This window comes from Macrobrachium rosenbergii, chromosome 27, assembly GCF_040412425.1.
Source record: "Macrobrachium rosenbergii isolate ZJJX-2024 chromosome 27, ASM4041242v1, whole genome shotgun sequence".
In the NCBI taxonomy this organism is placed as follows: domain Eukaryota; kingdom Metazoa; phylum Arthropoda; class Malacostraca; order Decapoda; family Palaemonidae; genus Macrobrachium; species Macrobrachium rosenbergii.
Genome location: NC_089767.1, coordinates 15,668,545 through 15,694,610, shown reverse-complemented (window position 1 = coordinate 15,694,610; position 26,066 = coordinate 15,668,545). Strand labels below are relative to the sequence as shown.

At 36.6% G+C, this 26,066-nt stretch overlaps 2 protein-coding genes across 9 annotated transcripts in view; both read left to right on the top strand.

Annotated features, from left to right (window-relative positions):
• The window catches only part of LOC136853430 (signal peptide, CUB and EGF-like domain-containing protein 1), a 185,120-nt gene extending 172,643 nt beyond the window's left edge, over nt 1-12,477 (top strand). For all 7 annotated transcript variants that reach the window (XM_067128982.1, XM_067128985.1, XM_067128983.1 and 4 more), the window contains 7 exons: nt 324-503; nt 665-832; nt 2,381-2,545; nt 2,831-3,025; nt 3,403-3,555; nt 7,176-7,255; nt 8,487-12,477. In XM_067128982.1, coding sequence (XP_066985083.1) covers nt 324-503; nt 665-832; nt 2,381-2,545; nt 2,831-3,025; nt 3,403-3,555; nt 7,176-7,255; nt 8,487-8,645 — 1,100 coding nt within the window. In that variant the 3' untranslated portion in view covers nt 8,646-12,477. The remainder of the gene's footprint in view (nt 1-323; nt 504-664; nt 833-2,380; nt 2,546-2,830; nt 3,026-3,402; nt 3,556-7,175; nt 7,256-8,486) is intronic.
• Nucleotides 12,478-18,803: 6,326 nt separating this feature from the next.
• The window catches only part of LOC136853428 (uncharacterized), a 125,766-nt gene continuing 118,503 nt past the window's right edge, over nt 18,804-26,066 (top strand). Inside the window, exon 1 of one of the 2 annotated variants that reach the window (XM_067128980.1) lies at nt 18,804-19,340. In XM_067128980.1, coding sequence (XP_066985081.1) covers nt 19,282-19,340 — 59 coding nt within the window. In that variant the 5' untranslated portion in view covers nt 18,804-19,281. The remainder of the gene's footprint in view (nt 19,341-26,066) is intronic. The other variant, XM_067128981.1, reaches the window with a different exon arrangement.

The following is a 26,066-nucleotide window of genomic DNA, read 5'->3' as shown; positions in this document are numbered from 1 at the left end:
GACTATGGCCATCGTTGATGGGACTTACAGAATTTTTTTGACAGCAGGATTAGTAAAAATCTTATTTAGACAGGTATATTTTTTTAAAAAGGTATGTCAGGAATAACACCTATAAAGCTATTCATTGCGTTAGCAGAAGATAGTTTAAGATCAATTAGATGTTTTTGTCATAATAATGATGTTGAGGTAGATGGGAGAGTGATAGGTTGAGTTGAAAATTAGGTCCCAGATGAAGTTTTGGCCCTTTAAGTACCAACAATGAGTAGATAATGATATTTTTTGTAGCTTTATTTTGTAACTTTAATGGCCTGTTTTGTTATTAGTTGCCTGCAGCTTGGGATCCTACCATGACACACAGAGAGACTTGTGTGTTGCTTGTTCTCCAGGCACCTACCAACCATTAGAGGGCCAAGTTCACTGTCTTCCTTGTTTACATCCCTCAGTATCAGATACATCTCACCACTTCATGAAGCAAGGAGCAACCAGTATCTCTGAATGCTCAGGTACTCTTTCTCTCTCTTTCTCGAATATTTTTAACTCATATGCCTGAAGAAATAAGGATGATTGTAAAATGAAATTTCGTTTAATTTTTAAGCATATTTTTTTAGTAGCAGATATAATAATATTCTATTTGCAAATTAATAACAAAAATTTGGTTCAACAGATACATGTCCAGCTGGGCACTGGAGCACTGATGGGTTTAATCCCTGCCAGTCTTGTACACCTGGAACTTATCAGACATACACTGGTCGAGTGAGGTGTCAGTCATGTCCAGAAGGCCATAGTATTTCTCCTGCTGGTGCTACCTCTTTCTCTCAGTGCTTCAGATATGGTAAGCAGTTGGAGATGCTAACAAGGAAGAAGTCTCTCCCTCTAATTTGCCTCATTTTTAGGCCTGTCAGAAGTTCCTTAAAAGTCCTCAAGAAAGGGACTGTTAGTATTTATTACAATTGTTCTTCATTGGCAAAGTTAGGAAGAAGGACAATAAACTTGAAGTTGTCAAAAAATTTATAAAGTAATTTAAAAGTTAACAGTTTTCAGAGTAAGTTTAATGTATACCAATGTGTTCTTCCCAACTATTCTTTTGCTATTGTATCACTTTGTTCAGTGAAGCTGATCTTTTGAACATTTTTTACATCTAATCCTCTTTTTATTATGTACTTGATTTGCCTTTGTTATGCTGACATGTTTTATAATTGCATGGGATTCATTTATTACAACATACCATGTTTTTCAAATACTGCCTGTAATAAAACATAGTCACACTTATGATATATATGGTCTTGATAGAGACTGATACTAGGCAAAAATATTTTTAGTTGATAAGTTCTCTTTCACTAGGGTAAAAGTTCGTCACAATAAAATTTATTCCAAGGAATATTAAATTATCTCAGTTGCATGAAGGCTGTCATTTGCTTGGGAAGCAGGATGAATGATTCTCAAAGGCTCAGACATTTTCCACAAAAACAATATCTATGTACCAAGCTATTGTTAAGAAAAAGTAGGATACTATTCCATTCTAAAGCAAAGTTGGAGAGATGGAATTAGAAAGTACCACCCTTCAAGTCTTCTATCATGTGAAATAACAGTACTAGTAGATGCAGAAAGTCATTTACTTCACTAATTATGAATTTAAGTCCACGATGGATTGATAAAACTTTTAGTGTGTTTCCTCCATGACAGAAAATTCACACACCGAGGAGCCAGGTATGAAGTACAGTACCATAAATTCTGACTCCACCAGGGGACATAGGAACTTAACTAGATTTCCTTTTTCTAAGAACAGCCAAGGTGTTGCATTTAACTAATCAAATAGGGATGCCACAGCATCAGTCAAATCAATGTGGAACAGCTTTGCATGTTTCACCTCACATGCTTTTACCTATCATAGATTCTTATATAAGTGACTTATTTTTTTAACTTGCTTTTAAGTTTAACCCTCAGTTTTAGTTTTAAGTTGGACTTCTCAGTAGACCAATTTTCAAATAAAGTTGCTTTCAGGAAAACAAGAAGAATATCAGAATTTAAACAGGGGTTAAGAATTGTACATTTTACCACAAAATATACTAAGATTTATTAACTAAACGTTATGCACTAAGGGACAGGTGAAAGACAAACTCCCAATAGGTGTGGAAATCCTGTTTTAAATCTTCAGGTTTTGAGTAGTCCATTGCCTATTTGTGTCTATCCAAGGAGCATCAGAATTGATTAAGACCTAACAAGTCTAAGTAATATTATGACAGATGCTGGGATGTAGCTTGATGGCTGCTGATGATTTCAGTAAGGAAAATGGAATTACTAATGTAAAATGAGGATAGGAATTGGGGAAAAATGAGTGAATTATCACATTGTCTTCATGTGGAACCTTTTTTCTTTTCAGATGAAATCTGTGATCGAGGCGAATATTTTGATTCTCAAGAAAACCGTTGTGTGAAATGTAGTGTTGGATTTTACCAACCTGAGGTTGGCTCTTCCTCTTGCATTCAGTGTCCAGGAAATTCAACAACTGATATAGCTGGGTCAGTCTCCATAGAGGAGTGCAAAAGTAATTATCCAATTTCTCTCTCTCTCTCTCTCTCTCTCTCTCTCTCTCTCTCTCTCTCTCTCTCTCTCTCTCTCTCTCTCTCTCACCAAGAGTATATTCTTGGTAACCTTTGTTGTAACTTCACTAGTATTTTAAGTAAAACCCTCGTGGTTTACACATCTGTCAGAAACTGAATACTGTAAGCCATTCACTTCAAACTAAATTCTGCAACATATTTATTTTTCATTTATTTGTTTATTTGTTAATTAATATATTTTATCTTTCATATTTATGCTCTTCACCTAGGACCTAAATGTGGTGGTTTTGTAGGTGAGTTAGGTGGAATATTTGAGAGTCCCAACTATCCAGGAGATTACCCAAATCATGCCAAGTGTACCTGGGTTGTAAAGCCAAGCAAAGGACGTCGGGTGCTGGTTGTAGTACCCGAGATCCATCTTAGTCCTGACCAGTGCGGTGACTACCTTGTCCTCAGAAAGTCAAGTAAGTGTACAGTACTATTACTGTATTGCTGTAAGATTATTTTTTATGCTTTTGATGGTGCAGACAGATTAGGTAATCATTAATAATGAAATTTACATTATACTTATTTCAAGGACATAATTTATAAGAACTGCACATGGAACTGTGTACGTAATATGCAAAGTAATCCTCATTTTGATGCAGTTGTATTTTTCATTCAGATGCAATTGCGTTGTTTATTGTCAAAAATGGTTTTGACCCCAGTGTTAAAGCTTCTTTGAATATTAATATTGTCACTGATTTTGTGCATCTTAGTAAGGAAAATGAAGTATGAGTTCATACAAAACACATCCAGAGATGTGTAGTGAATAGGCAATTTATTTTCATATTTTTTGAAGAGTCACCGTACAGTACAGTTACCTTCGAGACTTGTGCCAGTGTTGATCGCCCCATGGTGTTCACATCTAGATCACGCCGACTTTGGGTCCACTTCAGGAGTGACCATAATGGTACTGCCAAGGGTTTCAAGATTCAGTTCGTCACTTATAATGGTGGGTACGAAAAGGGCCAGTCAGCTCATGTTTGTATTTACAACAGCTCTCATGTCAGTAATAGATTGTAGAAATTAGAAACATTGATTGATAAATTTTTTTTTTCTAATGTTCAAGCAAATTTTTACAGGATTAAAGTGGCGAGCCCCTCTTAGTTTTTCACCATGATGTAAGTGTTGTTTGGATGGAATTAAAGATGCAAACAAGTAATTAATTTACTGTTAAGGTTACATGATCTGATTTGTTGTTATAAACAAGCACATTATTCAGCACACTTGTCCATTACAGAACTAGGGTAACGATTTGATTTAATATTGAATTATCCTCCCCCTCCCCTGAAAACAACAAAAGCACTATACAGTAGAGTAACGTAAAATATACCCTACCACAATTTCAGGTTTACATTATAAAAACTATTCCACTCACTGTAGTGTGGTAGTGACTTCAGTAATTTCAGTAAGAAAGATTAGTTTTTATACATGTTAGTACTAGCTTTGTAGTCACCCTGTAGGGGGTAATGCCGTCAGTGCATCTCATGCAGTGCACTGTAGGCATTACTTGAGGGTCTTTGCAGTATCCCTTCTGCCCCTAGCTGCAACCTTTTTCTTTCCTTTTACTGTACCTCCATTCATATTCTCCTTCCATCTGACTTTCCACCCTCTCCTAGCAATTGTTTCACAGTGCAGCTACGATGGTTGCCTCCTGTTACACCTTTCAAACCTTATTACTGTTTGTCTCCCTTTCAGCACTGAATGACCTCATAGGTCCCAGTGCTTGACCTTTGGCCTAAATTCTATATTCTATTCTAGCTTTATATTCAAAATAGAACTGCCTGCGATTTCATCAAGTCTTTTCATATCACATGAAAATTTTTTCATAAATTATGTGAAGATGGAACGAATGGTGAATTGTGCTCAATCCCTGTTCATGTACACATTAAGAAAGGAAAATGCAAATAAAGAAACCAAATGTGCAGTTGTCGTGACATATGAGTATTTCAGACAAAAATTTGCCCTTTAATGATTGTGGCATTGCCGTAGTGAATATAATGAGTTTGGAGTCTGTAGATATGATTAGCTGCACAGTTTTCATAAATAGTCATAAGTAATTTTTTTGGAGCTTTGTCACAGAGAACTCGCCTGAGCCAGAAATATAAAGAAAACTAAAATTAGTAGACCATAAATGCATAAAATATACTGTACACATATGTTGGTCTGCTTTACCATTAAAATGTAGTACTGTACTGTACCGTATACACAAATAGATTTGATAAGTTAAAACTGGAAAACAAACTCGCATGCTTACAAACCACAGACATCATCCGCAGTTGAGAAAACTGTAAAAAAAAGGTAAAGCTGCACACACTGGATACATAGGATTGGAAATGAAGAGAAAACTAAAACAATAAATACTTTAAATATTACTTTTTCATTTACAGACACTAATATTTAAACAATTCTACTATAAGCTGTAAAATTTTTTTAAAGTTTTCTATTTTCTCTGGCTCACATGCTCCACTTGCTTGTCATTACAGTATCAATGAGTTGACTGTGAAGTACAGACATTAGAAGGAAATACTGTATTAGTCTTTGCAGAATTTGCTGAAATATGCCAGTAGATGCAAAAATCTGCATCTTTTGTGGAAACATACTTTTCTTTGGGTATAGGATTGTTATAAAAAATCATCCCAATAGACTCCAACACAATTCAAGAAAAGGTCATGTCCTTTTGCAAAGTCTAAGATAAAGAATCTATCTGAACAGACTTAAAAGCTAGCAATGGCTAATTTAATAGTTTCAGAAGGCCTGGACTGAGAAATGTGAAGAAAAGATGAGAAGTAGCTTATGCCAGAAGGAGTCTGTCTGTTATGCTTACCTTGTCACCATAACTCCCATGGAGTTAAATTGATTTCAGCAATCTTGGTCCAAAGGGAGACCACCATACGTACTTGCACTGTCACTAAAAAAATGAATTCTAATATTTAATCGTAATATATCTTATGAACGACAGGTTAACCTAGTACGAGTAGCTGATGCAAACATGTACACAATTTATGTTTAAAGTAGCTTTTCAATGATAGGAACCTTTTGAGCAAGTGTATTAGGTATTCCAGTTACATAAAGCATAAATATCTGGCTAGCATAATGCTTGGCACTTAGAATAATAATTGTGCTTCATAAAATAAACTAGTGTACCCACATTGTTACATTGTGCTGGCATATGGCCAGCTTAATCTAAACCATCATCATCAAAGAAAGTTAAGTTCTCACAGATGGACAGACCAGTAAACTCCCTTAATGCATGCTGTGTATGAGGGAGATTGTCTATCTTCCATATATCTGTCCATCAGTGGTCACTTATTTTAGTTGAATCTTTTACACTCACCTTGTAATCACTACTCATGCACAACTGAAGGGATTTCACTCAAACTTAATACAAATGTAGATCGTCATAATTTCAGTCAGACTTGGTACACATGTAGTTCATCATATCTGCTCCTACAGTCTTGGTTGAAGGGATTTCAAGTCATACTTGGTACAATGGAACTTGGTACAATGGTGGACCATCAAGCATAGATGCAGGTGAAAGGTCATCTATTTGTCTGTCCACCAGTGTGTTTGAGATGCTTCCCTGTCACTGCAACTCGTACGTGGTTGAAGGGATTGCAGTCAAACATTGCTCAAAGAACGACCATCATACATTGATGTGCATGAATGGAGAGCATCCATAATTGTTTCTGTCAGTCAGTGCCCACATAATGTAATTACGCGCTTGTATGTCACACTTACCCTGTCATCTTGACTCCCATGTTACATTCAGACTTTGTACAAATGTAGACCCTCACACATAAATGTGAATGAAGGTACTTTGCAATTTGTCTCTGTCTGTAGACAGCTTAACCTTGGCCACAACTATCAGCCATAGTTGGTTAAATCTGAAATAGAGGAAATTAATTATGAGGCAAATTTTGTTATTCCCTTACAAAAAAGCACAGGGTAATATACTGTAGTTTTTACCTCCCTTGTGTGCTTACCTATCTGTTTGTCAGTACATCAGTTACTTGCTTTCACATCACAATTCCTATACTGCAAAATTATTCAGCCAAACTTAATACAAAAGTGGAATATCATGCATAGATGTGCATGAAGGGGGTTCATCGGTCTGTCCATCAGTGAGAACTTAACTTTCTTTGATGACGATGGTTTAGATTAAGCTGGCCGTATGCCAGCACAATGTGACAATGTTGGGTACACTAGTTTATTTTAGGAAACATAATTATTATCCCAAGAGCCAAGCATTATGCTAGCCAGATGTTTATGCTTTATGTAATTAGAATCCCTTCAGTTGAGAACAAGCGTATTGCACTGTTCAAAAGGTTCCCATCATTGAAAAGCTATGTACAGTATTGTGTACATGTTTGCGTCAGCTACTCAAACTAGGTTAACCTGTCATTCATAAGATATATTATGATTAAATATTAGAATTCATTTTTTAGTGACAGTGCAAGTAAAAATCGTTTAAGAAATATTCATTTATGTATAACTGCATGTGTCTTCATTTATGTAAGGTCCGTTGTCTGGCTGACGTCCCTCATCAACAATAAATTCTCTTATTTTCAGAGGAGTATCATAAACTCATAGAATCAATCGTTCGAGACAACAGGCTCTATTCGCTACAAAATCACATTGAGATTTTAAGGGTAAGAATGAATTCCCAGAACAGTTTGATTGTTGGACACAATTTTAGTACATGAGAAAAGAAAAGATGATCTGAGAAAACATAAGATGGAACTGCATCCATCTACTGGAGTAGGTGCCATAAACACACACAAATATATATATATATATATATATATATATATATATATATATATATATATATATATATATATATATATATATATATATATATATATATATAGTATATGTGTATATATATATATATATATATATATATATATATATATATATATATATATATATATATGTGTATATATATATATCATATATATGTATGTATATATATATATAAAGTTCTCTATCAAAGTTAGACTTGGATAGAAGCCATAGATTTTCATACTCAGATTTATTTGCTAATTTCTTAAGTAGCCAAATTGGAAATTGTTTTTAAATAGTTGACAATTAGCATAAAGGGATCCTTCCATCCATTCAAACCGTAGAAAATCCACAAAGCTGTGAGCAGAGAGCTCCAAAAGTCTTGTTAGTTGGTTTGTTAGATGAAGTGCTGGAAGTCTGGGTATTTCAAAACTGAAATCTATTTTAAGTGTATATTTTGGTTTTAAAATACATTTCTACTAATTGTATCATTGTCTAGAAATGAGCCTACTTTGTGTGAGTCCCTGATAGTATTAGGAATTTCAAGAACTTTGGGACTTTAAGAAATAAGCATCAAATAATATATCCTTCTATAAATTATAATGTAGGGACAATAAATCATCTGTATATTTAAGTGTAACTGTTCATGTGAGTGTTTGCGTTTTTTTTTTACAATAATCTTACATTAGTGGCATCATTATACGGCCTCAGTGTATGAATGTCAAATGTTCTTGAATTCATTTGATAGTACAGTACCATAAATTGCCTGAATGACATCAATAAACCAAAATGTTCTCAGTACACAATGATCATACTTCTGATATTAATGGTAGCCTACTAAATATTCTTAAAATTTTTCAACATTTTAGTTTACATAGTTAACAGTTTTTCCAGCATTACGTCCTTTGTATTCATAAACATACATCAAATTGTCTGTTACTGTGTATTATCTTATTTCCTTGTTGAACGTTTCATCTTCTGTGTTATGTTTTCTTCCATCCATACCCATTGATATAATTTATTTATGTTTGTTTATTTTATTACGGATAACGCTGTATGTCATTATGGTTGATTCAGTCACAACCTGTTCTGCAGGATCGTGAGCTCCTACCAAAACTTCTGGAAGTCGTTGCTGAGCCCATCAAATATTATGAATATGCTCGAGAAAAGGACAAGTTGTTCCCCTCTTCTTTCATAAGACTTCTTACACCAAAAGTCCGTCGCTTTTTCTCCTACAGAAGAAGGAGAAAGTGAGGCCAACAATGATCAACGTTGAGGGAGAGCCAAATAAAAGATTGCCTGTGTAGGTGAAGAGGTGCAGAACTAAGACTTTGAGACAAAAGAGAGAGAAAGAGATGGGGAGAGGCTGTAGATATATAATAGGATCAAATTAATGGTTGGGACTAACTTTGGTGGGAAAAGTACGGTGAGTGAAAGTGGGAGTATTCAAAAATACTTTCCTTCTTTGTAAGATAGGCTACCAATTCACTCTGCTTCAGGAGTGAACGAAATGAAGTGTATTACCTTCATTTTGCTCTCTTCCCTGTCTGGTTCAGTTCAGAGGACTATTTACAGAAGCCAGATAGTGGCTATGTTATGCATATATGCACATATACATACTGTACATATATTTCAGGTATGTGTATGCACCAAATATTTATTGTATACTTACATATATCAGATAGATATGGGATATGTAAATATTGTACAAGAGGTTATATTTCATCGTGCTCAAGCCATTTTGTTATAGTGAATATAGTGAATCATCACATTTTCAGCATCCAAACTTTATTTATAGTGTGAATAACACACTTTTCTAATGACTTCATGCAAAATAATTTTACATTGGTGTAATCTGTGCACCAATAATTCCAACCAAATCTAAGTTAGAAATTATTTTATTTGAGAGGTGATGGGAAAGATTGATCAACGAAGGCCCCCCAACCAGACTCAATATATGATAGTACTCAGTTTATTGAGATATGGTTTAACCAACCTAACCCAAATTGACCTTCATTTTCCTCTAGTTAAGGAAGCTGTGATAAATTTTTATAAAAAAAAATGAGGATTTTATCTCAAATGTGGCATCTTTTACAATCTAAGATGCCTAGTGCCAAAGTGATTTAGCATGGTTAGGATAGCTTTCTGTTAGCTCCCTAAGTGTTTCATTGATGGGGCATTAGTATTTTGCATCATAACCTTCCCCCTTTCTGTTCCACTGGTATTAGGAAGGCAAGGCTGATCTAGGTATTTAGGTACTTCCTTTAAGGGACACTTTTTTTTTTTTATGAGAAAATGGTTAAGCGTGCATGTCTCCACTTGACTGGATGTTAGTGCTAATTTCCCTATTTTTGTTGTATCTAATCTATATGTTAGCCTTATTAATTATTTAGGCCATGCTATTTTTTCCTTCCATTTCTGTCCATTCTTCTAAACACAACCGTACATTTACGTTATTGAACATGTAGGCTGTTTCACAGGAGCCTCACTCCTTACATTTAGAAGGATGGAATGCATTATGTCAAAGAGCCTTGCAAATACTGCCTGAAACAACAACAGTTGACGTCTCATCTTTACCAGTGCCTGCTGTACAGTGTATTTCTTATGTTTCACGTTAATTCATTGCTCATTGAAGAATATACAAAATTATTGGGCCCACTGGAAATGAAACATGAGGAAAAGTGGAACCCCCAGTTCATAGAGCTACCTTATTCTTGGTATCTCCCACCCATTATCGTCATTTAGTTAGCTGCAGCACACAACTTATGTATTTTTACTGCATTCAGACTTACCTACCAGATCTTAGCCTGTTCATACTCTCATTTGGTTGCCTCTTGATCAGTTTATTTGTTCCAACTCTGTGCTAAACTTCAAACATTATGCTCTAGGTTGAGTTCACAGTCATCATATGTAATCATGATTGACCATTCAGATTTTCTCTTAAGGTTTTTATATTTTTTAGGGCATCTGAGCATAAAAATGGCTGCTTTTTATTGTTTTATAAGCCTTATTTTAAAATTTTTTTTACTATGAAAATTGTAGCGTAAGTGAAGCTGAAGCTGTTCTGCGTGTTCTGCCTTTAAACTTGAAGGGAATCTTGAATACAGTTACTTACAGTGCCTATCCATCCAGAAAGAAACTAAACTTTGAAAAGCTGTTCTGTTGCCGAGTATGACTTGTTACCTTCAAAGTACTCCCTTCCACTGCCACTGCATAGTTCCGAACATTTTTTCTAGTTATGAGATATGGTTGTATGGATGGTGTACCTATCTAGGGAATTTTCTTGTACTGCCTCTCTTTGTTTTAAATTGGCAGCTCTTTCAAGTGAACAAAAAAATTTGAAAAAGAAAGCCCACAGTGTCAAAGCATAAATGCAATCATCAGTTTAGGTGAAACCTTAATGCCAGAACCAAAAAAGCCTTTCAGAATGGCTCTGTGTGAAAGGACTGTCATTTTTTTAATACTGAATGGGCTTTGCTTTATCTCTAATTGTGCCCAGCAATTAAACTTAACCACTCAGTACGTGGATGATAGAACTGGATATCTAAAGTGCATTTAATCATATTCAATCTTTATTGATAATTACAGTAATATATATGGGAATGTTCACATCAAAGATCATGTCTCTTAATTGGAAGGTTTACAAGAACAAATTTGCAGACTAAATGGTTTTTTCACACCTTCCCTGAAACCTTGGGATGAGCCCTTTTATCGCAGATTGCAAGCCAAACCTTTATATATCATGGAAACATTAAAAACCACTGGAGTGTTTTGTATTTGAAAGTAAGTTGATCCTCACTCAGTTTTCCCCTTGTAGAAAAAATCTGTTCTTATCTCATAGCTCAGAGAGCCCAGCAACAGCTCACAATAAGCCCCAAGGATTAAAGCTCCAGTCCCTCCTTTTCAGGATCAAATGGTATCAGGCGATTTGATTAAGCTGACCACTGTTGTAAATGCAGAGAGAAGAACATAGGGATACATCTAACATCCCTGAACTTCTGGGGCTTCAGCATCAACAATAATAATTCCGGACCATTATCCTGGTCTAGAATTGTCTGTGATGTAGTTTCCATTGCGTTTAGCTAAAATAGGTCCACTTTCAGTTAACCAGACTGAGATTTACCAAGTGGCTTGCAACAAGGTTTTTTTTCTTTTAGGAGTTTTTTCATATTCCTATTTTCCTCAGTTTTATTACACTCTCACCATTCCATCTCTTAGAAATATGAAGCTGTCTTCCATATGGTGTTTGAGTGGGTGATTCTTATCCTATTGAAGACTTTTTTTTTTTTAGTTAAGGTCTGTAAAGACCTGCATGTAGTATGTATAACATATCAGTTGTATCTTGCCTTTCATGTAGACTTATCAGCTTGTCTCTTCAAAAATTTTGACCAAGTCTAAGATTTGATCAAACAAACTGATACTGTAATAAGTGGTTTGGGGGAATCATATTACTGTACCGAATCATTTATATTTTGCACTACAAAATAGTCTTTCTGATTCCCCTTGCTAAACTGGATAGGATCAAGATTTAGAACCATTGGCAAGAGTGACAAATATTCTAATTCAGTCAAGGAGTTTGATCAGATCATGGTGTATCACCCCATGGATGAGAAAAATCATCAGTGGAATTCTATGGCCTTTGCACTGGTAAGACTTTCGTATCCATCTTTCCAAAGGAGAATTATAACTATTCTGTCACTGCCTTTCTCTTCAAAAATACATTATTGTTCTAATTGTTTTGTGTGGTTCGTGAGAGCTTTCTTCTAAGTCTTAATTGCGGAGGGCTTATCAAACTAGTTTGGGATTTACTGTATCCTCTCATCACCTGCACAAATGTACGAAGAGGTAGTGAGCTTTAGAAGAACTAACTACCCTCATACCTTCACTTTATATTTCAGTGACTGATTTAACATATGGCAAGAATATTAGCCTTATAACTAATGCCTGGCTCCATCTTTCCCATTATTTATATCTTCAGCTGGGAATGAACAGTGATTAGGCCAGGCCAGGTTGCCATAAATAACATTTAAGTTGTCAAAATTTGTACCTGGCCCTCTTTTCTGAGAAATACAATCACATATAAATCCGGATCTAAATGCATTCCTTCATGACGTTAACTGATATTCATAAATGTTTACACCCCTGAAACACATGCTTTTTCTTTACATCGATATAACTGTTTTGGGTATTTCAAATCTCCACCTGCTGTTATACAAATGTTTATTATACGCCTGGTTACAAAATTGGTTTGCTTCCTTTAGCTCATGTAGGTACAGTTATATTCTGAATAGCATATTTACCGAATTTTTCTATCAGTATTGGTATAAATATTTATGTATTCTTGATTTTATTGAAATTGTATTATAACAGTTATAATTTGGGTATTTTCTGTAACCTATACAAAAAAGAAATATAATTTTATGGCTAGCGTCTTAGTGGGTGGTAGCACTTGAAGGTTGCTATAAATGTTTGATTATCGGTGGTACTAGAAGTATTTGCAGTAACCCTTTGCCCATCAGTTCCTAGTTGGTGAATTGAAGGAGGTTAGACAGAGAGAAACTTCAGGACAAGATCATGTATGCCATCTGTAAGCAAGCATGTTTCAAAATTACAGAAGAACAATAGGAGATAGTTATAGGTTCAACCACTGATTAGAAAGAGGTTAACACTCAGATTATACTTCACACTCACCCAACTGCAAAGTCTGAATACAGTGCAGTGGTTATCAGTACTGAGGATATAGACTTCTTAAGTCCTATGAATTGACCTTAGAAAGGACATCTGCTACTTGTTCCAGATGTGTGGAATACAAAACTGGACATGCTTCTTGACATTACCAAGTTGGTCCATTATCTAGGAAGTGGTAATTATAAGATTTGTGCGTATGGGATCATGCAAGTTGCAGACATGCAGCTATTTGTTCATAGAAATGGACCCATCTTCAGAGGTAGCACATAATGATGTGATGATGGGGCTGATGGTGAATGAGCAAGACTGGCTGTGCCTCTGATGTTGATGAATCAAAAACACTTTTCAGCATCTGATGATGTTACTTGTAGAGGTAAAGTAGTTAACCTGAATTTTTAGATTTAAGTTCTTGTTTATTTTTGCAAGCACATCTGTCTAATTTAAAGGCAATATCAGTGCTGCTGTAATTGTTGTATTTCTAAATTGTTCTTCAAAGTGACAAATTGTAGGTGGCTAGATTACGTACTCGAAAATTATATACAGTATGTTAACAATAGTGGAGTGTGAGTGAATGCAAGATAGTGGTGAATGGCACAGTGTGTGTGTGTGTGTGTGTGTGTGTGTAGGGGTTGACATGCTGCTGATTAGCCTTTTGTTAGAATGTATGAAGTAACTAGAGTTGGGAAAGATTTCTGCACAGGGTATTCATCCGCAATGCAGCGGTTAAACCATGAATACTGCAGTGCCTGTAGTATTATTTTTTCTGAAGTTTCCCACACACACACACACACACACACACACACACACATATATATACACACATATATATATATATATATATATATATATATATATATATATATATGTGTGTGTGTGTGTGTGTGTGTGTGTGTGTGTGTGTGATTGTTTATGATGAAGGGATGGCAGTCTGGAGGTTAGAGAATGGAAAGACACTAGGAGTTGATAGGAACACAGGTGAAATACTACATATGGCAGTGATAGTGAGATTGAGTGGCTGACGAAAGTTTGTAAGAAATGTCTGGATGAGGGAAAGGTCCTTAAGGAATGGATGAGTGGAAAATTATTGCTTTGGAGAGTGATAGAGTACCTGTAAGAATCATAAGAGAATAACATTACTCATTATACCATGGAAAGTGTGTGATAGATTGAGAAAGTAAAACAGATAACAGAAGGGTTGACAGGGGAAAAAACTATAAATTTACACAAGGCACAGGGTGTGTAGATCAAATGTTTGCTATAAAACAATTATGCGAGAAGTTTGAAAGTTAAACGGAAAAGGATGGGCGTGACATACAGTGACCTAGACATAGTTTATGATAGGTTTGGTAAAAAGGCAATGGAGAGATGTTGAGGATGTACGGTATAGGAAACTTTTGGGTAAGTTTTTTTATGATGGAAGGATGTATCATTTTAAGCACTGTACTTTTAAAGGGCAGTAAGAAAAAGCTTATGATAGATTTGATAAAAAGGGAATGGAGAGATGTTGAGGATGTACGGTATAGAACATTTTTGGTAAGTTTTTAATGATGGAAAGGTGTCATTTTAAGTAGACTACATTCAGAGACCATTAGTACATACTGCAATACAAGTGACCATTCGATTATCATAGTTAAGACACAAGAATGTGCAAAAAATATTGTTCCCAATGATTCTTTAAGCACTCGAAATGTAAATTTCTGTAATGTCAAGTACATGCATGTATTTGGTTATTGGAGTTGAATCTCTTCACATTAATGACCCCATATTTGACTGTACATGACAAAAAAAAAAAAATGGACTTTTAGCTTGCTGTGTTAACTCTTATACAAATGAAGACATTGAAACCTGAGATTGGACATGGACTCAAACTTGGACTGAGACTCGGTCTCAGACTCAGAAGTTGTAGACCATCGACTCAGCCTTGGCCTTGGAGGTTGTGGACCCAACTTTAACCTTGGATGGAAGCTAAGGGTGTGTTAAAATGTAGATGGTTTGGTGTAAATGTGAGCCTGAGACAAGAATGTGTTTTATATCCATTGCTGTTTAATACTTTTATAGGTGGAGTGATGCTACACGTAAAAAGTAAAGACAGTAGTGTTTGAAAATGGGTTGTAAATGGTGTGTTTGATGTTTGCAGATGATGCAGTGATTGAGTCGGGACAGCAGCGTCATCTGCATAGTGCAAGTCTACCGACTTTCAATTGTTATTCAAGTCTAAACTTTCTTCATCATCTCCAACCACTTTTTTAGTTATAAAATAAAAAGAGTAAAAAAAAAAGGGAGATAAAATAACATTCCCTTTTAGCATCTCACCACTTCCTGCCAGTATCATTTGACAAGACTCAAAATTAACTTTGGGTCTGTTTCATTCATGGATACTTTTATTATTCATACCACCTACAATAATGCGTATATTTCTTTCTGGTATTGCACTGTATAAAATTATGATGATAAAATATTTCTCATCGTAAAATAATAACATCACAGTATGGTATTTTCAGTTTTGTTTGGTCTTTAGAGATGTAAAAAGTTTGTTTTTAATTTTCCTTTTCACTGCTCTGGTCTGAAGGATCAGACTGAATGAACTCTTAAGTGAACTAAAATGTTAAAAGAGGCTTCTTAAAAGAGGCTTCTTCACTTATTTCATTTTGGATTCCAAGGTTTGTATTGAAAGGCATATCCAAGAAGTGTGATGAAATCGAGAAGTTAATAGATCATTTGGTCTAAATACATAATACTCTAGTGACCTGAGAAAAAGCCTGCACATAGCATCAATAAAGAAAGCAATAAGCATCAGAACCAAATGTACATATATGCCCGCTGTATGAAACAAGGAAGAATAAAATTTAAAGCATCAGTAGAAAGATGTTAGAGAAAGTATATAAATAAGTGGTAAAATATCTGAAACCTAAAATATCAGTAACTGAGGATGCTAAAGAGGAACACCTCGAAGGGAATATTGATATTACGGAAACAGGTGTGGTTTACAACTGGGCATAGAGAAGACAATTTACGTTTGTTGTAATACTCTTCTGAGTAGATCTATAAGACAATAAAATGAGTTTGGTAGTGGTATCCATAGACTTATGTAGATTACATAAAAAAGAAACTGGATGATAGGCAGATATTTATGGCGGAAATATAATAAAATTGATAATGGTATATGATGTAACACACTGGTATTGACTGTTAATTTGGAAAAAGCAGAAGGAACGAATGATATAAAAGAAGTCTGCACATACTCTCACAGTTGTATTAAAGTCATACCTTTCAAGGTATAAAGGATCTGGAGAATAATGCTATTTGGAAACAAGATAACACAATTATATGTCCTTTCCTTTGCAGATATGAGGCATTACATACTGAGAGAACTTATACTGTAAACCTAAAAGTACTGAGAAAAGTATTTCAAGATTCTATTAGAAATGGGCAGACTAAAGTAATATACGAAGCTATAACATTAAACTTAATCCAGAAGAGATAATAGATTAAAAAGTATGAGGAACCTATGGACAGAACTTAAGGAAAGAAAAATATGGTTATGAAGCAAACGACAAAAATGACAGGAAAAACAGGACAACCAGCTAACATTACATAGGCCTACTCTGTGATAGTGAAAAGCTACTAATTTAGCAAACATTTTGGAGAATTGTAGTTACCATCAATTCTGTACTGGATAACAATCATAAATATATAACATAAATATGAAAAGCACAAATAAAAAATGGTCTAAGAAGAAAAGTTTTAGAGGCTTCTAAGTATGTTTAAGGATACCGTGGGGACGGTCGAGGTCCTTGGAAAGCATAGAGGTAGGATAAGTAAAGTATTACACATCTGGACGAAGTGAAAAAGGATAACAGTATAGGACGAATGGAAGACTTAAAAGATGCCGTATTTGAGAAAGATGGAGAATATCAAAAGTTCTAGCAGAACTGGAAAGGATATTAACAATAAGATTAAAAAGATAGAAGGAAGGTATCCAGAAAGAAAAACTTGAAAGTTAATATACAAAAGTGGTAAAGGACAGAAAACTTTTTGATAACCAGACGATTGGTTTAAGGCTAAATGACAAATAGGCATTGAGGAAGAAAAAGATAAAGGCTGTAAAATGTATGCACCAGGCTTAAAACGTTCCCCTCTATAGTCGGTTTTTTTTCATCTGTCCACCCGCCTGTGGTGCTCGCGCATGGTAACACTGCGTCCCGGGCTTTAAATTGTTAGGCTGTGTAAGTTTTAGGTAAATAAAAGGATATCTGGGTGTACATTTGCAACTGAAAAGTGTTTTAATAGTTTACTGTATGCGAATTACACCGTTAATATTCGAAATAGGATATTGTTATTATTGTTGAATGTAAGCTGCCTTTTCGGGGTGGCGAATGGAACAGCCAGACTCAGTGGCGGGAAAATTGCTCCTCTAGCTGTTACGGCAAGATGTCAACTTTATTGGACCACACCTACTAAACTACACGTCACTTCATTACACGTAAGTATATCAGTATATACTTTTAATTTTTATAAAGTGCGTTTTAGCCACATACGGGTTGAGTGTGCTGTTCCGTCCCCCCTCTTGCCCTCCCTCCCTCCAGGACCGTAATGCAACTTACTCACACATATCACTCGATTGATAAAACATCTGTTCGCCTCCATTTTTATGGGAAAGTATTTGTTTTTCATCATGCATTCTCGAGACAATTTTCCAGCCAAGACTATTAGGGTGGTAATCCCTTAATCAAAGGAGCCTTACATTTGTTTACATATTCGTTTGTTAATTACATGTAGCCTAGCACTGATACGTCTTTTTAACATAATTGTAATGTTAAATAAAAGGAGTAGCAACAAATTTGTTTCAGTCAACTATGAGAAATGAAGAATTACCAGAGAATCATGCAGCAGACACTTTTATGTAAAAAAAATCCTTATTTGTTTCTCCTTATAACTCGGCTCGTCATAAAGATATTGTCAGCATTGTATGATTACCACCCTAATATTCTTGGCTGAAAAACGGTCTCGAGAAAGAATGACGAAAAACGAACACTTCCTCATAAAAATAAAGTGAACAGATGTTTTATCAATCAGGTGATTTGTGTGAATAAGTTGTATTACGGTCACGGTCCGGGAGAGAGAGAGCTAGTGTGAGAGGGAGACGAAACAACTCACTCCACCCGCCTTCCCCCTCTCGCTCAACTGTAATTCGTGAATCAAGATTCTTGCACCACTCTTAGGGTTCCAGCTTAAGTGAATCCACTATAATAACAGCAATGATATTGATGCCAGTGACTTTAGCAAATAAGGAGACAGCTTGAAGTAAAAAGCAGTACAACCAGAGCTTTCTCCTTTCTAAATACGGTCAATGCAAAATATTTCCACAAATTCCATTAAACAGATGCTAAACCAAGTTACGTCATATCGTATCTGGCTAAAATGCACTTTATAGAAATTAAAAGTATATGCTGATATACTTACGTGTAATGAAGCAACACGTAGTTTAGTAGCAGAGTAGGTGTGGTCCAATAAAATTGCCATCTTTGCCGTAGTGAACAGCGAGAGAAGTAATTTTCCCGCCACTGGATCTGGCTGGTCCATTCGCCACCCCGAAAAGGCAGCTTACATTCAACAATAATAACAATATCCTATTTCGAATATTAACGGTGTAATTCGCATACAGTAAACTATTAAAACACTTTTCAGTCGGAATGTACATCCAGATATCCTTTTTTTTTTACCTAAAACTCACACATAGCGTAACAATTTAAAGCCTGGGACGCATTGTTACCATGCGCGAGCTCCACATGCGGGTGGACAGATGAAAAAAAACTATAATTATTCATAATTCCATTTTTTTCGTTTTTGTAGAGAGAAATGTTTCATTTGTATTTTTTCTTAATTATGTAAATTGCAAGATATTAATGACTACAAAGAAATCATACATATATTCATTATTTTGCCAAATTATAAAAATGTGTTAAATATCAGAAACAGTGTAAGATAATAATTACGATAAAATCTACAAATTTGTACGATATTTTTACTGAAAAACCCATAATTTTGAGGAGCCAGTATAATAATTCCAGTCCGAGGGGGTGGCAACGTTTGGTCTCTCTCTGCGTCCATGCAGCGACTTTGACTGAACCTGTCTATTCGATTTCTGTTTCCGATAAAATAGTAGCGTGGTACTCGCGTATCTTTTTCAGATTGTATTAAAATGAAGACCGTAGGTTCTAAGCGACGCGGAAAAGATCAAAAATCAACGGGAAAGGAAAGGTAAGCAATGATCACTGAGGTAAATTGAGCTAAGTCTAAGTTAGGCTCACTGCCCATAGGCTAGCATGAGAGTAAAAGGCTAAGCCTAGGCTAGCCTACAAAGCCGTCCAAGGAAAAATTACCTTAAAGAATTCTTGCTAATTCTAAACCGTAGTTCCGCGGTGAGCTTGACTATAGCAATTGAAGTTTCCCTATGTTATTTTACTTGCTGTACAAGAATTTAAAGTAGTATTTTACCGTAATATTTTGTCGGCCATCTGTAACTGCATTCGAGTCGTTTCGGCCGTAAGCACGTTTACGTGCAAAATGAGCGCCGTGTTTAGTACCAGCCCCTTGGGGATGTAGGTAAAACATGAAATAATAATGGTAAATACCATAAACATAACGGTAAATACCATAAACATAACGTCTTGCATTGCTTTGGATGTTACGGCCGAAACGACCAGGGCCGCTGTAACTAGACTGTAGTGTACCTTTGAAGGCTACACGATATCGACAGGGTAGCTCTAAGCCAGCATTTCGCGGCAAGCCCCCACCCCCTCCTCCATAGCTAATACATTAAAATTGTAACCAGTAAACACCCCTAGGGTACGTTAGGTTGGTATTTTTGGAGGTGTTTACTGATTACAATTTTGCCGCATTAGCTATGGAGGGGGTGTGGGGGGCTCACCGCAGAATGCTGGCTTAGATCTACCCTTTCGGTATTGTGTAGCCTTCAAAGTAAAATAACTCGGGAAAACGTCAATTGCCATAGTCTAGCTCACTGCAGAACTACGGCTTAGTAAGAGCTCCGCATCTGGTATTACCTTGGAAATTGACTTTTTCTTTAGTATTTTGGATTGCTTATCAAGATTTTTTTGTCGCTCGACTGTAATTAAAATCAGAACTGATTATATTTTTGCTATTGCGCATGTGCAGTGTTATAGGGGAACTTTTGGTAAAAAGTGGAGTTTCCTTCACATGGGGGCCAGAGCCCCCCACCTAAGTAACACGGCCTGCTAGGTTAGGGTACGTTAGGTTAGTATGGTTCTTTTAAAATAGATTTGCTTAACCAATCCCTTCCTTAACATATGGTTCCTGGTATTAAACTTTACACCCGGTTTGCAACCCAACTATGAAACACACATTGGTAGTATGTAGTGAGAGGAGTTGAAGACACCCCCATCTTTCCATTCGCTTATTAATAGTTTCAGAGATGTGATTGATAAATGTTGAAAAGTTACCAATATATGATAGAGCTATATAACTTACACAGCTGTGTGGAGCGCCTGCAGTTTACGTTGACGCGGGTGTCGTCTGCCAGTTTTCTAGTCGCGGAGGAATACCAACATACGAAATTGGTACTAAAATTACGAAACCATAACTAACCAACCTAACCTAACCTAGTTTGGCATTCCCTTACCTACCCCAGGGGGCTTTGCCCCCCTGCTGGACCCCCCCAGAAAGATAGAGAACATGGCGTTTTGTATGGAACTACTTACCCTTAGCGGACGGGACAAACGGCGTTACGTGGCGTCAACTAAAACTGCAAACTACCCGAGCTCTTCAATACTAACATTTTGAACCCCTATACCACTAGTCGCAAACCAAAATTTACTTATATAACGAATTTATTTTAAAAACCCGATTTTTCACTCTTCTATAAACTGACAATTTTCTAAGTCTCAAGTTCATCTTACCCCCACCCAAAACTGTTCCTGTTCATTCGTTTGTGCACGTTCGTTGAAGACTGTTTGGGTGAAGTTCTGCCCATACATTTAAATCATCCAATAAATTCAATTTTTTCCAGTTGGCACATTTTTTGAAGCCTCTCCCAGTCTCTTCCTAGCCAATGAGAGTTCACTATTCAAATGTGTTAGGTAGACTCCGGATATATTTCAAATTTCAAATCACTTAGTCGTTCGCCTCAAGAATGGAAGGACTCCAGTTGTGCGTTTCGTGCAACATATCTTACTTTCATGCTTTTAAAGAGCTTTTTGAAGAGGAGGAGAAGGCAGTGGACTTTTTAATGTTAAGTATCTTAGTTTTACCAGACCACTGAGCTGATTAACAGCTCTCCTAGGGCTGGCCCGAAGGATTAGACTTATTTTACGTGGCTAAGAACCAACTGGTTACTTAGCAACGGGACCTACAGCTTATTGTGGAATCCGAACCACATTATAGCGAGGAATGAATTTCTATCACCAGAAATAAATTCCTCTAACTCTTCATCAGCCGGCCGCGGGAATTGAACTCGGGCCCATCGAGCGACAGTCGAAAGCTCAACCGAGTCGGCCAACAAAGGGCTTGGACTTTTTAAGAAGACACAGGGTGCGGCCCTTAAAGGTTTCGTGTAGAAAGTGTGAAAAACCTTGTAGATACAGAGAAGACAGGAAGAAGTGGGTGCGTGACTTTTACGTGTACTGTAGTAAAAGCAAGAAGAGAAAGTAAAGCAATTTCATAGTGAGTGACTCTTAGGCTACGCATGATGTTTTTCTTGCTTGTTTTGATGGTTTTTGCATGTTTCATACCATTGTTGTTTTCGTAAATGCTTAGTTTTCGACTTTAATTGAAGTTGGTCATTTTTCGGAAGCCTCCAGCCAGCTTAAAAATCATTTTTTCTATTAGTTTTGTTGTTTTGTTTTGCTGTTTTTATTATCTTCCCCTGTTTTTATTATCTTCCCCGCATCACTCATGTTCTGTTACTACCTTCCTCACATCGCTCATTTTCTGTAATCACTGTGGCTAGCGCGCGCAGTGCGACATTATCACCTGCCAGATCATACAAGTTTGCCAAGAATCATTCAAAATGCAGATAAGGTGCAAAGCGCCATTTTTTCATGCCCAAACTGAAAGCAGAAATGTTCAAAAAAGGACTGGTAAAAAATAGCATCACCCACATTGTTGGGTTACGTTGAGGTAGTTGCAGTCGGGAATTGTTGGGTTACGTTGAGGTAGTTGCAGTCGGGAAGCAATAGTTTTGCCGAAAATCGTAACGTTGAAAACAACAAAACTAGAAAACTATCAGGAAAAAATGGGTTTTTATGCTGGCTGGAGGCTTCTGAACAATGACCTTCAACTTTTAAAAAAAGTAGAAAACTAAGCATTTCCAAAAACAATAATGGTATGAAACATGCAAAACCCATCAAAACAAGCAAGAAAAATAAAGTGCGTATCCTGAGAGGTAGTCCGGGTGTAAAGTATAATTTTACCATGTTCCCTAATGTCTCTCGTATTCCCGGAACCGTTCCATATGGTCCATGCGAAGCTGTTACTTAAAAATACCTCGTTATTTTTTGTGCTGTGGCAGTAGGCCTATGGGTTTGATAATTACTTGAGGGGTATTTCTAAGTAATATATAGCTCTTCACGAACTGTATGGAACAGTTCCGTGAATATAAAAGTCATTGGGAGCCATATGTTCAAGAAGGGATTGGCTAACGAAATCTATTATAAAAGGAACCATACTAGCCTAACATACTCTAACCTAACCCAACCTAGTAGGCTGTGTTACTTAGATGGGGCCTCTGCCCCCTGGTAAAGGAAACCACTTTTTACCAAAAGTTTTCCTACAACACTGCGCATGCACAGGAGCATTCCAGGATGGCCAGCGTAAAAAAAACATGAGTTCTGCGGGTAATTACAGTCAACGGACAAAAAATAACAGTAAATTTTTGATAAGTAACCAAAATACTATAGAGAGTCAATTTCCAAGCTAATATCCGACACAGAGCTAATGATTAGTTCTACCACTTAGGGTTCTTTGCAGTGCCCCTTTGGCCCCTAGCTGCAATCCCTTTCATTCCTTTTACTGCACCTCTGTTCATATTTTCTTTCTTCCATCTTATTTTCTACCCTCTCCTAACAATTGTTTCATAGTGCAACTGCCAGGTTTTCTCCCTGTTACACCTTTTAAACTTTTCTACTATCAGTTTCATTTTCAGCACTGAATGACCACATAGGTCCCAACACACAACTAAACAAACTACAAATAATACAAAACACAGCTCTGAGAATCATCCTTGGCAGTACACAATCCACACCAATAGAACACTTACACGCCGAAACCAAGATTCTCACCATCAGGCAACACTTAGACATGAGAGGCACACAATTCTTGGAATCGGTCATAAACAACACAAACAGCCCATGCTATTACCTTCACGACCACCCTCCAACACACAGGCAAATAGCGAATACACCACACAGACACTATACAAATATCTTGAATTCTATACCACCACCCACAAACATCACACAAAACAAAAAGCACATCCATACTCACCTCACCAGACAAGCACTTAATAACCTTCCCAACAACAAAATACTCGGCACCCCCCACCCAACATAAGCAGCACAGAAACACAGCTCTCAAGATTGGAGAGAGTACACCTGACTCGACTTCGCTGTGGTCATCACCAATCACTAAACACCTCCAAACACCGCATAGACAACACCCAACCAGACATAGCCTATGTCCACTCTGCCAAGTTAGTCCCCACACAATTACACATCTCTTAGTAGATTGCCCTAACTTGGCAGCCCTTAGACAACACCACAACATCCACACTACCACACAGTTATGGTCAAATCCAGTAAGCTTGGTGTCCTTCTTGCGCGGTGCAGGCTTCCTGGCATAACAGAGTCTGGGGAACCACAACAACAACATAGGTCCCAGCACTTGACCTTGGGCCAAGATTCTACTTTGCATTCCATTCCTATTGGTTTGACAATTGATATGGAGTATATCATAGTCTATGACTTCGAATGTCGACACAACTGTGTAGGCCTAGCCTAACTGTAATTGTTTTATTACAAATACATGAATTGTAGACTGCCTAGACTATGTATTTCAGATTGTATTATATATATAATATATATATATATATATATATATATATATATTTTTTTTTTTTTTTTTTTTTTTTTTTTTTTTTTATATATATACAGCAGACTCTATTTCCCTCTAGCCTAGGGCCTCTTGCTGGTAGGCAAAAATTATGCAAGGTAAGCTTCAAAAAATGTATCCCTACGGACTTTTAAAGGTCCTAACTGAAAAGATTATGGAGTGCCCCCCCCCCACACACACACACACACACACACACACACACACACACACACACACAGGTACGCTGAAACTTGACATTACTGTAGTCTGACATAGGCTACTGAGTTAGGCTATTCATAAAGTGAGTTGAGGATACTTTGTGGACCATGTGACAGGTGCAAGATTCTTTTTTTGTTTTATTCCCAAGATTAAAATTTATTGCTAGGCTATCTTCTTCAGTACTTTAATACAAATGCAAGAACGGTTGTATTTTTTTCTATTCCAGTTTTTATTCCCAAGATTAAAATATATTGTTAGGCTAACCTCTTCAATACTTTATTGCAATTGCAAGAACTTTTGAAGGTATTATTTTGCAACAGTTCCAACTTATTCTCTAGTAACTCTAGTATTATAGATGAATTGGCATAAAAAAATAATTGTACTTTGTCCTTGACCTTTTTTGGGGAAATTTACCATATCGGAGATATGAATGAATGTACATAACTACCATCCTCAAAAAATTTCTAAGTGTTTGTGTTTACTTTAACAGTGACACAGTGTGTGCTCTGATGCAGTTTGTTTTTCCTTAAAATTTCATTGTTGTTTTGGTACAAGTTTGTTTTTCTTTAAAACTGCATTGTGGTTAGTTAAGTCTTGTGTCTAGGAGCATTGTTACCAGATCTAGCCTCATTTGATGCTTTTAGCATAATCAGAGGCAAATTTCATTACCTAGCATAATATTTGGCATAACGACTCATTTAGCATTATTCTAGCAAAATTTTGTCATCCCACTAGCATAATTTCATATAGAGTTTAGCATCAAATGGCAAATGAGATCAGGAGGCGCGTGACCAGGGGAAAATCTTACAGGTGTCAGCCATTTCTCTTGTCATTTGGTTTCAGTCTTTCATGGAGTGAAGATAATGTCTAGTATGTTTTTCTCCTGTAACTTTGATTATTTTCGGTTAATTCATAATTTTCTTCATGAAACTTACCTGTCAGATATATATACAGCTGTATTTCTCGAAATCCGACAGAATTTCAAAACTCGCACCACTACGCAGTGTGGCCAGGTGGTTAGTACTCATTCCCGCCGCTGGGTGGCGGGAATCGGGAACCATTCCCGTTTTCTATTCAGATTTTCTCTGTCGCAGGTACTGTTAACATCTGTTTACAGTACCTCCGCCTCTGGATTTCGTTAACTTGCATAGTTTTCCACTTGAATATTCTATTGACTTTTGGTTTTGACTTTGGCTTGTGGATTGGCATACGCTTTTTGTGGACTGTTTATGATTTTGCTTTTGACTGCTCTTGAATGATGTCTGGTACTAGTTCTGCTAGATTTTCGAGTATGTTGTGTAAGTGAGTGCAAGGTGAGGCTACATCAGCAGACCCTCACTCAGTTTGCATGAGGTGTAGGGGCATGTATGTTTGATCAATGATCGCTGCAAAGAGTGTGAGCCTTTGTCTGATGCGAGCTGGAAATTGTATGATTCCTATGTTCGTAAGTTAGAGCGGGACAGGATCAGGAGGTCTTCCTCCAGGAATGTGTGTAAGAGTCAGGTTCTATTTCTTCACCTGATAACCCCATTGTAGACATTGTTGTACCTGTCCCTGTGGTTTTGCCTTCGGGCCCTGAGGTTGTGTCTGTGGGGGTTTGGCCCTGACGGAGATCATGAACACCATCCGTGCTCTAGAAAA